The sequence below is a fragment of the Nyctereutes procyonoides genome, unplaced genomic scaffold (genome assembly GCF_905146905.1).
Source record: "Nyctereutes procyonoides isolate TBG_1078 unplaced genomic scaffold, NYPRO_anot_genome, whole genome shotgun sequence".
NCBI lineage: Eukaryota > Metazoa > Chordata > Mammalia > Carnivora > Canidae > Nyctereutes > Nyctereutes procyonoides.
The window spans coordinates 39,272,491-39,289,314 of record NW_026575042.1 but is presented as its reverse complement, the minus strand read 5'-3'; the positions used below and the strand labels follow the sequence as shown (position 1 = coordinate 39,289,314).

General features: G+C 42.4%; 1 protein-coding gene across 1 annotated transcript in view; it reads left to right on the top strand.

Annotated features, from left to right (window-relative positions):
* The window catches only part of SLC9A9 (solute carrier family 9 member A9), a 534,354-nt gene extending 522,730 nt beyond the window's left edge, over positions 1 to 11,624 (top strand). The window contains exons 15-16 of the mRNA XM_055321514.1: positions 8,446 to 8,546; positions 9,907 to 11,624. Coding sequence (XP_055177489.1) covers positions 8,446 to 8,546; positions 9,907 to 10,134 — 329 coding nt within the window. The 3' untranslated portion in view covers positions 10,135 to 11,624. The remainder of the gene's footprint in view (positions 1 to 8,445; positions 8,547 to 9,906) is intronic.
* The last annotated feature ends 5,200 nt before the right edge of the window (positions 11,625 to 16,824 follow it).

The window sequence follows — 16,824 nt, the reverse complement described above, 5'->3', positions numbered from 1 at the left end:
CTATCATTCCTTATGTCCTTGAGAATCAGAAATTCTTAAGCTTGAATTGGAAGTATCCATAGTAACTCACGAGATACATAACTAGTGGCATGATGAAGTTGGTCTGCACTAGCTGGTGAGAACAGATTGTACACTTCTTGTCCCAACTCCACATTCAGTGACTTCATGTTGATATATAGAAATCAGCCATAATGGGAGTGTTTATACCATGGAAACTGGGAAATGCTACAAATCCAGCTTTAAAAAAGAAAGAAAAAAAAAAAGTAAGTTATTGAACATTTACCAGTATTTCACTGTGTATCATAACCCTTTGGTACCCAGAGTTTGCAGTTAAAACACCATTTCTCACTAAAAGAAATCAGAGAATTTTGGAGAAATGGTTGGTTTGAGATCTGAAAGAGGCAATGTTCAAGATGAGCCTAGAACAAGTTGTCAGGCAGATGACAAAGAAGCTATCAAAGATACAGACATCATGTCAATAGGACTCAGGAGCCAATTTGAAAAGACTCCCACTGACCAAAGATGGGTCAGTTTGAGCTTCAACAATGATCATAATTGCAATCAAATTCATTTAAATTCATTACACTTTAATGACATTTAAACAAAGAATCATTTTCAGAGGATGATAATGAATCGTCTGAAAAACTGGTAAATGGGTGGAATAAACCAAGCATTTATCTTGTCTTTCCTATATTGACTATTCCACTGAATATGCCAATAGAATAAATGAAAAATGTCTCTTTATAAAAGTATTCTATGTAATAAAATAATAAATATACATATATGTATATTGTATGTATATATAAAATTAGAACTTCACTATTTGAAATCCTCAGAGAGCAAACATATATGGTTATAGCACATAAGTGGCTGCTCAGACCACACAAAGAGACACAACCAGAGATGATGTGCCTTCCTTCATTGCCAAGGAGATGGAGAGAACCTGAATCCAATTTAATCTCTGGATCCACCTGGCAATTTACAGGAAATACCAAGGGCAGGGGACCATGCTAAGCTGCACATCAGCAAAATTCAGACCATGGAAAACTCCGCAGGTCACAGGGGCCAGGTTCTTCAGATAAATCGTAAAGAAATTAAAAGGGTAGAGGAGGAATCTACAGACTAAAAGGCATAACACATTTTTTAAAAATAGGCCAGACTGAACTGTGGTGTGTAAGAACACACACTTGAGTGCTAAAATTATACTATAAACTCAAGGAAGTGATTAGTATACAAATCAGGATAGGAGTTCCTTGTGGGGAAAGGGCGGAGTTTGCATTCGGATGAGACACCTAGAAGGGGCTCCAGGGCTGGGAGACAAAGTTCCATTTCCTGGTCTGGGTGATTTCCTTGCTTTATAGTGATCCATTAGACTATACATTGGCCTACACTGTATAATCTAATTTCCATTCTACAATATGAATATTTTGTTAAATAATAAGAAAGTTAAGGAAAAAAAATAACAAACTAAATAACTTCCTCAAGGGGCTTAGAAAGAGTTGGAGATGTAAACAATTAGCTTCCAGGCAATGTGACAAATGCTACCAGACAGACGCATACACATTGCTACAGAACAGCCACGGAGCTGAAGCAGTTCAGCACGACAGGTCTGAGAAGGCTACTGGGGGGAAGGGACACACCAGCGTGAAAGGAGAGCCCTTCACCAAATAGACATAGGAGTAGCAGAGCTCAGAGACAGGGCTGAAGGGGGTTGCGGTCACTCCATGCTGGCTCCCTCCAGGCAGGTCTGCTTACCTGTCAGGTGTTTATTCTGGCATTTGCTGCTCTCTTTCTACCCCAGCAGCTGTCTAAAGCAATTTCCTTTAAGATGGTAAAGATTAGGATTGTTAAGCAAAGAAGCATATGTTCATCAGTGTATGTGAATGGAGGGTTTCTGCTTTTTCTTTATTTTAAACCATAACTCATGGACAGCCTAGGAGGCGCCATCTTGATAGCTTGTTCTTGAAATAGAGTGGCCGCTACAAAGACAGGATCCTACTCCTATGTTCTCTGCAAGTGCAGGGTGCAAAACTGGATGTCCACCCTCGAGGTAGAACAGAGGGATAAAACAGCTCAAAGAAGGCGGCTTCTTGTTTGGACTCTTAGAGCCTTCCTCCAGCCTGAACCCTAAGCACCAGCTCTGCAGAATGGCTTCGCAGGCTCATCCAAAATGGCAAGACAGTGAGTGTTCAATTACAAAATCTGATATATCCAAAGGAAAGAGGGAAAACACATTCAATTTGTCAGGACACATTTCCTGGGAAACAAAGCAGAAGGGGTGTGATTTGTGTATTGGAATCAAAAGGTGATAGGGTGTGTAAAACGTGGGGTGTCCTCTGCGAGTTTCATTCATGGATGCTGTGTAAACAGCAATGTGGGGACTCAGCAAGTCAATAGCAAGTGGACCTGGTTTTCTGCATGAATGTATGGACTTGGAGGGCAAGGTTGATTTCCACTACAGGATATATTTATCCTTCCCCACCCACTTGTCATTGATCCCTGACTATTTGGTGACAAGCCAGCACTGGAAGCTAAATGCACTCGGGAAAAAGAGGTAAGAATAGGTTAGAAGAGGAGCTCTGGGGCGGCACAGTCAGTTAAACATCCAACTCTTGGTTTCAGCTCAGGTCATGATCTCAGGGTGGTAAGATCGAGCCCTAGGTTGGGCTCCATACTCAGCAAGGAATCTGCTTAAGATTTTTTCTCTCTCTCTCTCTCTCTCTCTCTCTCTCTATCTCTCTCTCGGTCTCCTCCCTTGCCCTTACCCCCCTCACATGCTCTCCCTGCCCCTAAATAAATAAATAAATAAATAAATAAATAAATAAATAAATATTTTTTAAAAAGAATAGATAAGAAGAGAATTGAAAAACCATCTGTTTACACATTTCTTGATCTGTAAAATGGGACTATAATTCTCACCTACAGCTGTAAGGATAAAATAAGACATATTAGAAATGCTTTATAAATGAAAAAGTGCAGGGTATACTCTTGAAAGGCCTGTACAGAGATAAATGTGCTTTGTTCTTTACACAGCTATGCAATGATGAGTATTTTATCCAAATAACAAGACTGTGTATCGAGCTCACACATACAAACACATGCAAGTGCTCCCACTAGGCACAAAGTCTTCCTATACAAGCCCAGATACGGTGCTTCATTAATTCACTCTCAGGTGTAACATCATCAAGGCTTCACATTTTTGAGCCAACTATCTGACCCCTCCCCCAGACAAGATGGAACGTTTGACAAAGGCCGTTACATTAGATGGATGTGGGTTCTGGGCCAAATGGGCTTCCCTTATACCTACCCTTACCCTAAAAATGATGGCTTTGAAGACATAAGAGACCATGTTCTTTTTCTTCCCATTTAAAATTTGAATCCCCTATGGAGGCAACACTCCAGAGAGAGAACAACATGTTGTATCCATCCTTGCCTAATCACCAGTCACCTGGGGCACCTAAAATACAGACTCTCCATAAAATAGAGTCCCAGGCCACTTCCTGGACCTGCCAAATCAGAATCTCCAGGGGAGGACTTGGAAATCTGAATTAACAAATACCTAAGCCGATCTTCATGATGAGGCAAGTTTAGGGAAGCCGAGATAGAACATAGCTCTTCAGGGCTCTCTGATTTTTCAAGAGGTCCAGAGAGGGAGTGTGTTAGTCTGCCCAGGCTTCCATAACAACATACCATAGACTGGATGGCTTATACAACAGATACTCATTTTCTCACAGTTCTAGAGGGTAGAAGTCTGAGATCAGGGTGCCAGTATGATTGGGTTCTGGTGAGAACTCTCTTTTGGGCTTGAAGATGGTCACTATCTCACTGTATGCTCACTTGACCTCTTCTTTGTAGATATGTGGAGTAAGAGCAAACAAACTCTGGTATCTCTTCTTATAAGGGCAGTAATCCCATTATGGGGGCACCCCCCTCATGACCTCATCAAACCTAAATAACTTCCCAAAGGCCCCAACTCCACAAACAAACATATTGGAGGTTAGGGCCTCAGGATATGAATTTGGGAAGGATGCAAACATTCAGCCCAGTGTAGGGGGCAATGGAGATTACTCCCCTCAAAGGGGCAGACATTCATTGGTGGAGCTGGATCATTGTTGAACATTTCTGCATCTCACCAGTCTATGTAGGATTATGTCATATGAAGCATAGGCATGAGCAAGCTGTATGCTGATTAGTTTTGGCATCTTATGATGGTAAAACATGAGATCTAAATAATTAAAACAAAAACTAACAAACAAAAAAGAGAAAGAAATCAACATTACCAGGAATTTGGGATGTGAGTTCAGTTAAGCACATAATTTAGCTCTGGACCTTCTGATTACTCAGGCCAAAGGAGAAAATGGCATCTGTTAATTGTCTTCCTTATTGCACGCATGTTAAACTCTGGGTAGAATTCTAGCTTTTACTTACATCTCCTGAACCAAGCTGCTATTCCCAAACCTATGCCCTTTGGATGGGAAAAGCCATTGTTTTTCTCCCCCCAGAGCTTCACATTTCATCTCGATACATTTCTAGCTTATTAGAGAAGCAAAACTAGCTGCATCAAAAATACCCAATGGGGAATCTCCCTCCCCAAACATATACTAGAACCTGATGGAAAAAAAATAACACATTTTGCAAAATCAGCAGTTGGGGTTTTTATTTTTTGTAGATCAAAAGAGTTTTCTTACTCTTTAATAATTTAGGTAACCCTGGAGATCCAGCCACTTTCCAGACATTGCTGAGCAATAAAGAACTCCAAAACTCACTGATTCCTCAATTCCAAATCAGTTGTCCAATCTGACAAGATCTGTTACTTGGTGTCTCCGTAGCAGAAGAAAGATGGCCTGTGTGATGGAAATGTCCTTGATCCCAGGCCCAGCTCTGCCATTAACTATCTGACTGGGCTCCACTGAGCAATTCTTTTCCTCTCTCTGAGCCTGTCATCTTCATTAATTCAACAACTATTTCTTGAATGTCTAAAATGTGCCCAGCACTGTGTCCAGGTGAACAGGACAGCCTGCCCGCCCTCAAGGAGACCACAGTCTTGAGGCAAGGGAGCTTCCCATTCTATAAGGCAATTGTCCATTTCTTTGTGTGGATGCCTCACTGGATTAGTACATAAAAACATGTGAGCATATGAAGGAACAAATGAATGAGTGAGTAAGGCATAAGATTATTTTTTAATCACTTTATTTCATGTCGTTCCCACTCTTTCCATGGTCCCCTCAGTCTAATAACTCAGACCCAAGAGGTTCATCTTCAACTTAACCTTTCTTAGCCTTTTATCCTCAGAAAACTTCATTTGATGGTTATAATCTGCCGCCGTCATCTTCTCTTGTGAAGTTACTCAAAATCTACTTCCATCACTCATACCACCCCTTTATATTTCCTATGTCAGAAATTCAACAAACATCCACTGAGCACATAATATGTGGCGAGCACTAGGCAAACCGAGAAGTTCAGCAAAGCTTCTGGGGCAGGCCACATCTGCCGTGGCTCTGCGTGGAGCTTGGCACATCCTACTCACTGCCACACTTTGACCCACAGCTACTGAGACACCAGAGCAGCCAAAATGGTATATCGTGAGTTTCCTAGAAGAGTCATACATCAACAAATTCTGCCCACTTCTCACCTACCACCTCACGCTAACTGCCTGTATGACAAATTTTAACCCAAATAGCTACTTTTGGTGTAGGAGTGCCTTAAATTTCCCACCTACGACATAGCCTGTGAGTTCCAAGGCCAAGCCAAATGCCTGGAGTGCCATTGTCTTGTCTCTCTCTCTTTTTTTTTTTTTTAAAGATTTTATTTACTTATTTCAGACAAGGGGGGGGAGAGAGAGAGAGAGAGAGAGAGAGAGAGAGATAACGAGTTGGGGTAGGGACAGAGGGAGAAGCAGATTCCCCACTGAACAGGGAGCCCCACATTGGGCTCGATCCCAGGACCATGGGATGATGACCTGAGCCAAAGGCAGATGCTTAACCAACTGAGCCACCCAGGTGCCCCCCATTGTCTCTCTACCCTCACTCTCATTCCCCATTATCCAAACAACGATTGAGACAACAATTTCTCAGAAGTATTGCTTAGAGAATAAATTTTTAAAATAAAATAAATAGCATTTGAATAGTGCATAGAGTTTAAAAACACTTTTACATTTCCCATCAGTATTCACAACCTGTCCAGAAGAGGCCAAATGGTACCCGATGTGGTCCAGGCCCCACATTCACAAAAAGCTACAAATTTCATCACTAAGTGTTAGCTCCAATAACATTATACATCAGTGTTAAAGAGATACCTCATCAGGATTAAAAGAGAAAAAAAAGTTCATTACACAATTCTAAATTTGCACTTTACCTTTGTTCCATTATTGTGGCATTTTGGCATTTAATTTTTCAATATTCTGAGAACCTCAAACAGTGGAAGCCACCCAGGCCTCTTTGAAACTTTTAGAGCCTTGACAAACCTCTTCAATTTTTTTTACATGACATCTCTAGAAATGTAGCTTACCTACTGTCACTTCTCCATCTTGAAATAAAATTGGCTGGATTTTCCTTGATTTGCACTCTAGTTGTACATATATGTTACCCACCATGCCTCCCTAGAAAAGTGTTTTTTTGTTTTGTTTTGCTGACCTACACCATAAACCCTAATAAACCACGTGTCCTCATGTGCCCCTGTGTGAGAGGGTCTGCAGCTCGCCAGCACAGATGAGGTCTGCAAGCTTTTCTCTCTAGAGAACCCTCTGGTCACATGCATGATTCTGCCCTGATAATTTATCTTTTGCTAGCGATGTTGGTGGTGGATTCAAACAGCAATGAGAGCCTTTGGATTATTTAAAATCATTATATCTCTAGGCCTCAATTCCTCCAACCATAAGATGACGGAAATAACAATTTGTAGTGAAAATTAATGGAATACCATCACAGGATTTCCAGAGTCGTAGATAGGCTCAACAGATATTACAAGGAGGGCAGCCTGGGTGGCTCTGTGGTTTAGCACCAACTTCAGCCCAGGGCGTGATCCTGGAGACCTGGGATGGAGTCCCATATTGGGCTCCCTGCGTGGAACCTGCTTCTCCCTCTGCCTGTGTCTCTGCCTCTCTCTCTCTCTCTCTCTCTCTCTCATGAATAAATAAATAAAATCTTAAAAAAACAAAATAGATATTACAAGGAATGCCAGGCTCTCAACTTTAATATCTTCCCTGGTCCTTCATTGAGCACAGCAGCTGCCCATCTGAAAGGAATTGTCATGTTTTCCATTTGCACTTGGAATTACAGACTCGCTTAAGCATCTTTGCAGTAACTCCCCTGGCATCATAACTAGGCTATATTCGCAGGCACCCCCTGCCTTATCACCACTTCGGCGGCGGAGCATTTGAAGCCAGAGACACCGAGATTCCTGGCCCCCAGAGGCTGCATCTTCCCTCTGTCCTCACATGCTCAGGGCATCACAGGAATGACAGAGCAGTGGCCAGCTCTAGATGGCCTCCAGTAGGGCCATCTCCAAGATCTCACATCCTCGGTGCCGGGGGTGATTTCGGATCTTCACAAGCCAACCAATGCTAACTGCTTTCCACTTTTTCCCTTTCCCTATTTATTATAGTTTTTCAGAAAGTTGATGAGGTGAAATATTCTCCAGCAGAGGAAATAATATAAAGCTTAAAAGTTGTGTCTGATGGAACGGTGAAATAATTCCACCACGTTCCTCTGAGCAAAGAAAAGAAATACTAAGGCAAGCCAAGGCAGCTTCTAGGGGTTTCACTATTGCTAGATTGGAGGGAAACATAACGGCTTTAGATGAACACGGTTTTCTTTGAACTTGTTAGAGCACTTTGGGATGAAGAGAGAAGAAAAACAGGGGCTAGACAATAGAAGGAACCTGGCACCAGTTTATTTACATAATTTCGTATGGGGATGCATTGATGTCTGAAGTATAAAGCGACTGTGTTGAATAGTGAAAATAAAGTATTTTGGAAAACAATCTATGTTCACTACCCAGTTCTAAAACGACTGAACATTTTATGAAATACCTCTTGCTTCTTTGTGAAAATTACTGGTGGTTTAAGCACTGTGTGCAGTTTTAAGAAAACACAATCCTTTATGCTATTGTTTAAGATAATTTTTAAGAAATGCATTCTCAGGCAGATGAGACATTGAGGGAGAGGGGGGAGGAGGAGACGAACACTTACCCCCTCGCTGATGTTGGCTGGCCCAGTCCCCATTTCTTCTTGATTAAAGGCTACCAGCAGGGATGGAAAAGTGTGTGGAGCAAAGATTATAAACAGCAATTTTTGCAGGCCAAATTGCCTCCTAAATGAGGGAGTAGGGGATTTAAAGGTGAACATAACTGTCTCTTTCGCTGCATGCGAAGGTTTGTGCTGTGTGAGAAACGAAATTCTAACTTCCTTTTCTTGCCAAGTATTCCTTAACAGGCCTTGCAGATATCTGAAACCAATTTTAACCCACTCTGGCCCTCCACTGACCACTACATTACCTGAATGGTGTGGTCCAATTTCCAGGCTGCTCACCAGTCCTCAGGCCTACGGGGTGAGTAACTACCCTGGGTGGGACAGGCTGCTGGGTGCCGAGGAGCCCAAGAACCTCAGGGCTGTCACTTCCCAGCTTGAGGAGGAAGCGTCTTAAAATTCGCTGCACCAAGAGGCATTTCCCTTTTCTTTTCAGATGTTGCTGATGTGGGCTCATTCTTCTTTTTAAAATGCAAGTTTTTTTTATTGTTACCAATATTTTTTTTAACCATAAAATGAATTGAGAAAATGTAAACGAAGTCATATGTCCTCACAAACTGCTGTGTTCTGAGGTTTTAAATATTAGGCCTGCCTGTGCTTTATAGCTCAAGGGAGTGGAATAAAAAATGCTGAGAAGCAATTAGAATCTTTACCAACAAACCAGTGTCAGGAATTGGAGAGGAGCAAAATCTTAAGGGTTTGTGGCACTCTTGGAGGTTGTCCAGCTGGCCACCCCGTTGCATAGACAGAGAATAATGCATCTCAGATGTGCTCCAGGCAGAGCAGCCTAAGGCAGCGGTTATCGAAGTGTGTCCCCAGACCAGCAGCCTCAGCATCACTTGCGAACTTGCTAGAAATGCAGATTATCTTGCTTAAATGAAGATCTCTGAAGATTTCTTGCTTAAATGAAGATTATCAGCTTCCCACCCTCAGAACTCTGAGCTTGGGGCCCAGCATCTCTGCTTCAATGGACCTTCCAAGTGATTCTATTACAGCCTAATACTGGAAACCACTGACCTCGGTCACCTAGCCCGGGCTCATTCTATGAGTAATTTTGTACGGTCTTCCCAAAGCCAATGAAAGAAGAGTTGAGATCTTAATTCTTCCCTTCAAGGAAAGCTCTGACTGAGGAAAACTAAGTTGACCAGATCTAGTTAGTTTCTGCCATTATCTACTCTCGGGACTTCCAACCATTTTGAGCTTTGTGACACTCATCCCAAGAAACATGCTGTGGGGACACACTTTTCAAATAAAATACAACAGAAACTGTATTTGGAGAATTTAGTGATAGGCAAGAGTGTTACAAAACCAACGTGGAGAATCATTCTGTACACTGAGGGGCCAGGATTCTCCTCTAACTCTTAACTCCTCTCAACCTAGTTAAGTACCAGTCCAAGAAATCCACTGAATTTTAATTCCCTTAACCCAAGGAGGCATTCAGTCAGCGCGCCCTCTCTACCAACTGTCACCTCAGGCCTGGAGCCCTCACGTGGCTGTGTTAGGGCCCCCAACGTGGCAAGGCGGTGCCCACTGCCACAGAACCTCAGCCAGGGCAAGCCAGCACCATTAAGAAAGGAAAACAAGCCCCTGTGGTCTTACACAATGGGACAGCTGTGGTTTTCTTCATCACAAAGTGACCTCTCTCTCTTCCCAAACTCTAGGAACAGCTAAAAGAGGAAGACGTGGAGTGCATTGTGAATCAGGACGAACTGGCCATGAGCTACCAGGAGCAAGCCCCCTCGCCCTGCAGGCCTCCTGCAAGCCTGAGCCTGGCCCAGAAAGCCTCACCGCAGACTCCAAGCAAGGACAACATTTATGAGGGGGACCTCGGCCTGGGAGGCTACGAACTCAAGCTTGAGCAGACCCCGGGTCAGTCCCAGCTGAACTAAGGGGAACAGCACCCATGTGACCACAAGTGATGCGAGGCTCGCAGCGGAATGCTTGCCAAGCTGGGGAGGCAGTGTAGGAGAGAGGCTGGACCATGTGGTAAGAGCATCCGTCGGAGAGAATCACAACCTTGTCACAAGTTATCCTCCGGTGCCTGAAGAAATAAGAATTTTATCATCCCTCTATATTATGCAACTGAATTGAAGTTTCTGGCAGCAGCCATTTTTATGAGTGGATCGGTTGGGGTGGGAAGGGCGGAGAAGGAGGGAGTCAGGAGTCTGGCTGCTGGAAGGATGGAACAGATGTGCTGCGTCTGCAGGTGTTTCTTTTCGGTGTGTAGCTCTCCAGGCCCTTTCGCTTCGATTTTGGATTTTACTCCCTTCGTTAGGGAGAGTTTAAAAATCAGAAGAAAAAAAAAAGTTTCTGAGCATAAACATGTGGCTTCTAAGCTGAAGGGAATGCCCAGTTATTTTGTTAAGTGGAATTTTTATATTATAAAGACCTAGACTCCTACATGCTCTTAATGACTCCAGGGCTGTTTGCAAAGCCCAGGCAAGGGATCGATACCACTGTCGGTGGCCTTCTAGAACCCACGCTGTGCGGTGACCCACTGTTCTCCTTGGCATTCTTTTCAAGCCGCTTCTCCTATTAAAGGCAGGGGTTAGTTATAGCTGGGCGTACCCTGCACTCAATGCAGTTCTGCTTTCCAACTTGGTAGGACCCCTTCCAGGGAAAGCTGTTTTCTCTTCCCCCATTCTGTGTTGTATCAGAAGAATGAGCCTTTCTGTCCTGCTTGCATTTAAGTCACTTCTTGGCCCTGTGGCAGGTCCCCTCTGTATGCTGGGTAATGAGATTCTACAGCACAGGCCGGTCTCCATGTGGCAGGAGATGGTGCAAGAGTCCCGACCCATCCTCCAGTTCCAACACTCACAGCTGATTAGCAAAAGCAGAAGCTAGAGGAACAGAGCTGATGATGCGTACACCAGACTGAAGGGTCAAGGACACGGCACCAGGACTCCCCTTATGACAGGTGGCTCACGGCCCATGACAGAGAGACCAACACAATAGCTTTTAATTCAGCTGCATGACCTGTGCCTTTCAAGCCATAAAGATACCTCAAGCCTAGCTTCTCTTGAAATACAGATGTTAATATTAGATTCCAAAAAAAAAAAAAAAAGTCGGCTCCAGTCTTAGATGCCCAGACTATGATGAGCCTGCTTCTGAAGGAGGTAAGAAATGATGTTTTCCTCATCATTCCCCAAAGCTTGGAAGTAACATACGCTTTGCTAACCAGTTGTTAGGCTATTAACCGTGGCGGTGTCAGGCACACCGCTATGTACGTCGATTTTCTTACTTTCCAAACAGTACAGGGCACAAATTGTTTTATACTCAGCTAAGTATAATCTGGTCATTCCAGGTTAATACAGCAAAAATGGCAAAGCATGAAGTTTTCTAATGTGACCTAATCCTAATAAACTTTTGTTATAAAGTATGATTGTGTTGGCCAATGCTTTATTTAGAGACATTTTCTCTGCCCGTGCTAATTGGCAGTTCTAGGCCTTTACACTTGAAATGCCGGATGAAGCAAGCACCAAAAGATAACGTAAGGGAACTGCAAGGGTCCTCTGGCCGGAGGAAAGCCATAGGGGCTGGCCCACCAAGCCACTGGAGGAATGAGAGAGAGCACATGGCAGCCAGAGAAAGGAGAGCTAAGTCAGGCCCAGTGGAACAGCCTCGGCCTTTTGCACTGCTGGAGACCAGAAATCATGTAGAGCTTCAAAAAGAGAGGGAGGGGGTCCTGGAGGAGAAGAAAAAGGAAAGTCAGAAGACAAAGACTCATCTCTTTCTGCCCTAATGTGAAAGGAAGAGATGAGAACTTGGGTGCTTTGTGTGTAGTTGGAGAAAGACACGCCAGGGAAAGAGAAGATCCTCTCAAAACAGACAAACATTAGCATGGGCAGGAGTGGAGAGAAGGGAGGGAAATATGACATATGACATGGAAATGAGAAGGGGGGGAGGCACACAAACTAAACCCAGCATGAACTCATGAAAGCCCGTGAGTGACACACAACACAGCACAGCCATCTCATGACACACAGGAAAGCCCGCTTTCTGCATAGGAAAAAAACTCTTCCCAGCTGAACATCACGAACCATCACAAACAAGGGGAATCAGGGGCTGTTTAATCTGGGTCGAGCCACGTATCCCGCTGACTCCAAGTAGGTAAAATACTGTAAATTTGAGGAAATTGTGCCCTGTCCAATCTGTAAGACGGTGCTCTAGATTCAAGATGTGATTTCCAGCCTCCTTCCCTCGGAACCAGCCCAAGACCCAAAGAGAGGCGAGTCCCAGTTAACAATTCATAAAACCAAATTCCCTTTATGCTCCTGTTGTGAGGGATAATAATTTATGATCTTAAGATCTCTGTGCTTTGATTAGCAGCATGAGGACTGTGAAATTCAAACCTATTACTTACTGCCGGTTTCTAATGAATAATAAAGGCAAAGAAGCTTTATTCAAACCACTAATGCTTGCACTCATTATTAGAGCTTTAAACAGGACTCTAATTAATTAATTGACTGATGGTTTTTCCTTGAGCTTCTTACCCTGTGTACATCACACACACACACACACACACACACAGTTCCACTCACTGTCAGGCTCCCAGCTAGATCCTCTGTAGTGTCCCCCTGGCCCTCAGTACATGTCTGAGCCAAGTTGGAAGCCTGGTGGCAAGCCTTCATTCATGAAGTTTCTAGAAACTTCTTGGAGAGCAACTTAATGATATGAGTCAAAGATGAAAATTCAAATAACCTTTGACCCCCCTATGTCATGTGCAGAACTTTTATTCTAGCTATTTGAGAATATTATACATAGAAAGAGTATTTAGTGAAACAACTTTAATTGCCATCCCGGTTAAACAGAACACAGCACAGCCATCTCAGGACACAGCATTACATGTACTGCTATGGAATGATCTCCAGGACATATTGTAAAAAAAATAGCAAGGTGCAGAACAGAATGCATGGTATGCTGGCATTCTGGAAGATTAAAGAAGAAATTGGTAGTATAATTGCTTCTTAAGAACTGAGGGAAGACTTAATTTATCACTTTTGTACCTTTGGGGTTTTGTACGTTAGAGATGAATTATTTATTCAAAAACAAATTAAATAATAATAAGAGTCCTGTGTAATAACTCACTGAAGTACTGAACTACAATAAAAAGTGGAATAAAAACCAGAAAATTTGTTATTTGCACCATGATCTTTGAGACCTTGAGAATATAAACAGTAGCATCAATAGTGCCAATGCCTTCTGGGTTTACTCATCTGCATCACCCAACACACATGGAGACAAACTATGAAAAGGTCTTTAAAATTCAAAGACAAGGGATCCCTGGGTGGCGCAGCGGTTTAGCGCCTGCCTTTGGCCCAGGGCGCGATCCTGGAGACTCAGGATTGAATCCCACGTCGGGCTCCCGGTGCATGGAGCCTGCTTCTCCTTCTACCTATGTCTCTGCCTCTTTCTCTCTCTCTGTGTGTGTGTGACGATCATAAATAAATAAAAATTTAAAAAAAAGAACTGAATTTAAAAAAAAAAAAAAAAAAAAAACAAAGACAAATAGGACTTGGTCCCATCCACCAAATATCTAGTAGGAGAAGACAGCTGCTAAAAAGCGATAGGCTCCTTATAAGATACCAGAACATACAATTAAGCTATAGTAACCAAAACTGTGTGGTATTCACTGAGAAATAAGAAAAGGTATCAAGAAAATCTATTATAAACTACAGAAGCAAGGGATCCCTGGGTGGCTCAGCAGTTTAGCACCTGCCTTGGGCCCAGGGTGTGATCCTGGAGTCCCAGGATCGAGTCTCACATCCGGCTCCCTGCATGGAGCCTGCTTCTCCCTCTACCTGTGTCTCTGCCTCTCTCGATCTCTCTCTCTCTCTCTCTCTCTCTCTGTGTGTGTCTTTCATGAATAAATAACTAAAATCTTTAAAAATAAATAAATAGGGATCCCTGGGTGGCGCAGCGGTTTGGCACCTGCCTTTGGCCCAGGGCGCGATCCTGGAGACCCCGGATCGAATCCCACGTCGGGCTCCCAGTGCATGGAGCCTGCTTCTCTCTCTGCCTGTGTCTGCCTCTCTCTCTCTCTCTGTGTTATTTATATATAATTTAAAAATATATTATAATTAATAAATAAAATTTTTTTAAAAAAAGAACATACTAAAAATAAATAAACTACAGAAGCAGACTCATGAATATAGTCAGAAAGTTAGTACATAAAAAAATGGCATTGTAATTTGGTTTGAGAATAAATAGGCTGTCATTTACTAAGTAGTGTGGATAAACTGACTCTCAGTTTGGAAAAAGAAAAAAAAATCAGGTAATGCTCTGAAAAAATACAAAACTAAATTCCAAGTAATTTAAATGGCCAAATGCAAAAAAAAAAAAAGAAAAAGAAAAAAAAAAGAAACAAAAAAAAAAACTATAGGATAGCAAAGCAGTAAAATAGAATATGTAAATAACCGTGGCATATGAACAGTTTTCCTAAGAAAGACAGAAACCAAAAGCAAAGAATGATAGATTTGGCTACATAAAAAACATAAAATTTCTTATGACAAAGACAATAAAATTTTATAAGACAAACTTGGAGAAATACAAACACACACACATATATACATTTATGTATGTTCATGTATATATCAGAATAAGGATTATTCTTCAAAATATACAAAGAACTCTTATCAATGCATGAGAAATTAAAAATATACTTTCAAATATAAAAGTATCTTTAAAAATAAGTAGAATCGAACATGTATACCTTCTATTCAGACTTCTACTTTTAGGCATCTCTGCAGAAAAGCAGCACTTGACATCTGTGCATAAGGAAGCGTACAAAATGATATTCTTTGTGGCAGTGTTACTGTAATTATTGGGGAGGAAAATATCCATCAATAAGAAGAGTTAGCCACAATACTCTCATACTAGAGAATTCTCTGCAGCAATTAACTACACTCTGTGTAGAACGGGTCCATAAGCACACACTCACATGGAAATATTTCCAAGATAAACTGTCGGTGAAAAAACAATCTGGAATGATCTACAATAGGCTGATAACCAAGAGGGAAGTGAGATTGCAAGAGCTAAATCAAGAGAGCCTTTGGTTTATCCACGTTATTTTTAATTTTTATAATGATACCATATTCATGTATGGTCAGTTTTGAGAGTGGCTCTGTCTTCAGGATGTGGGAGGGAAAAGAAGGCATGGTCAAGAAAGGCTTTAAGGAAGAAGTTACACATGAGATCTTGAAAGATGAGAGGGTTTAACCAAGCAGATATGATTGGTGCTGGTCTGTGGGGCAGGAGGTAAGACTGATCACTAGAATATGGGAAGAGCATTCCAGTTGAAGGGAACAGCGTGGGCAGAGACAAAGGGGTGTGAAACACCCCAGCACATTAGAGAAACTGTAAGTTATCCCACATGGCTACAATATAGCCTGTTTGTGTTTGGGGGCAAGAAAATGGAAGAATAAGATAATTTTGGAGCTGTAGATCAAAGGAGTCTGAGCCATGATCTTGTGAGAATGGGGGGCTATTGAAATTTTTTAAACAGGAAAGATAATTACATGGATTGTAGGGAGATAGGGTACAAGTAAGCCTGGAGGAAGTATAATAGCCCAGTTGGGGTGCTATTTCAATAGCCCAGGAGAGAGATGATGAGAACTTAAATAAGACAGAATCAGGGAGGATGGACCAGAGTATAGGTTCTAGGTAAGTTTCCAAGCTAGAATCTACAAAGTTAATAACTGATAGGCTGTGGAAAGTGAGGAAGCTGGAGGAGCCCAGGATGACCCCAAGCTTAAGGCTGAAATGATGGCATTTTGATGGTTCCATTCATTGAGGGTATTGAGAAGAGGAACAGATTTGGGGGAAAGCCAACAAATTCAGCTCTGGACATGTTGAGCCTGGGTTTCTGGTGGAGAGCTGCATGGACAGGTCCAGATGCTATTTGCATGGATCTGAAGTTTAAGGAAAAGGTCTCACCTGGAGATGTATATTTGGAGGGATGAGATGTGCCTCACAGCTTCACCAAAGAGGTTTTCAAATACCACATGAACTTCCTCACCTTTCTCTAACTCGTGCAAAGAAATCCCGATACGCCCTCCCCACAAAAGAACCATGCCAGCATCTTTGCAAGGATAAGCACATTTATCTTCAAGGCACCATGGATGATTTTCATTCAAACCCTGGGGAGAACCATTGACAAGAAAAGGAAAGAGGGAACAGAACAGAGAACCAGGGAGTGCTAAAACCAGTGCATGGACAGAGTATGCACCTGGGAAACAACCCTTGGAGAATCCCTACCAAGGAGATCTGGGCACTCCTGGGAATATGGGTTAGAGACAGAAAAATAGTGATTTCTGTTACTGTGCTTGTGGTCTTACACAAGTGCCCAACCTTTCCTCAGCTGTGATGGCCACAGATTCACTTGTCAACCAGACTAGGATAAAATCCCCAACCATTCAATCAAGCACTAATCTAGGTGTTGCTACGAAGGTATATTTTGTAGGTGTAATTAACATCGCAACCCGTTGACTTTAAGGAAAGGAGATTATGCTACGTAATCTGGGTGTGCCTGATTCAATCAGTGGAAAGGCCTTAAGAGCAGAACTGAAGCTTCTGGGAAG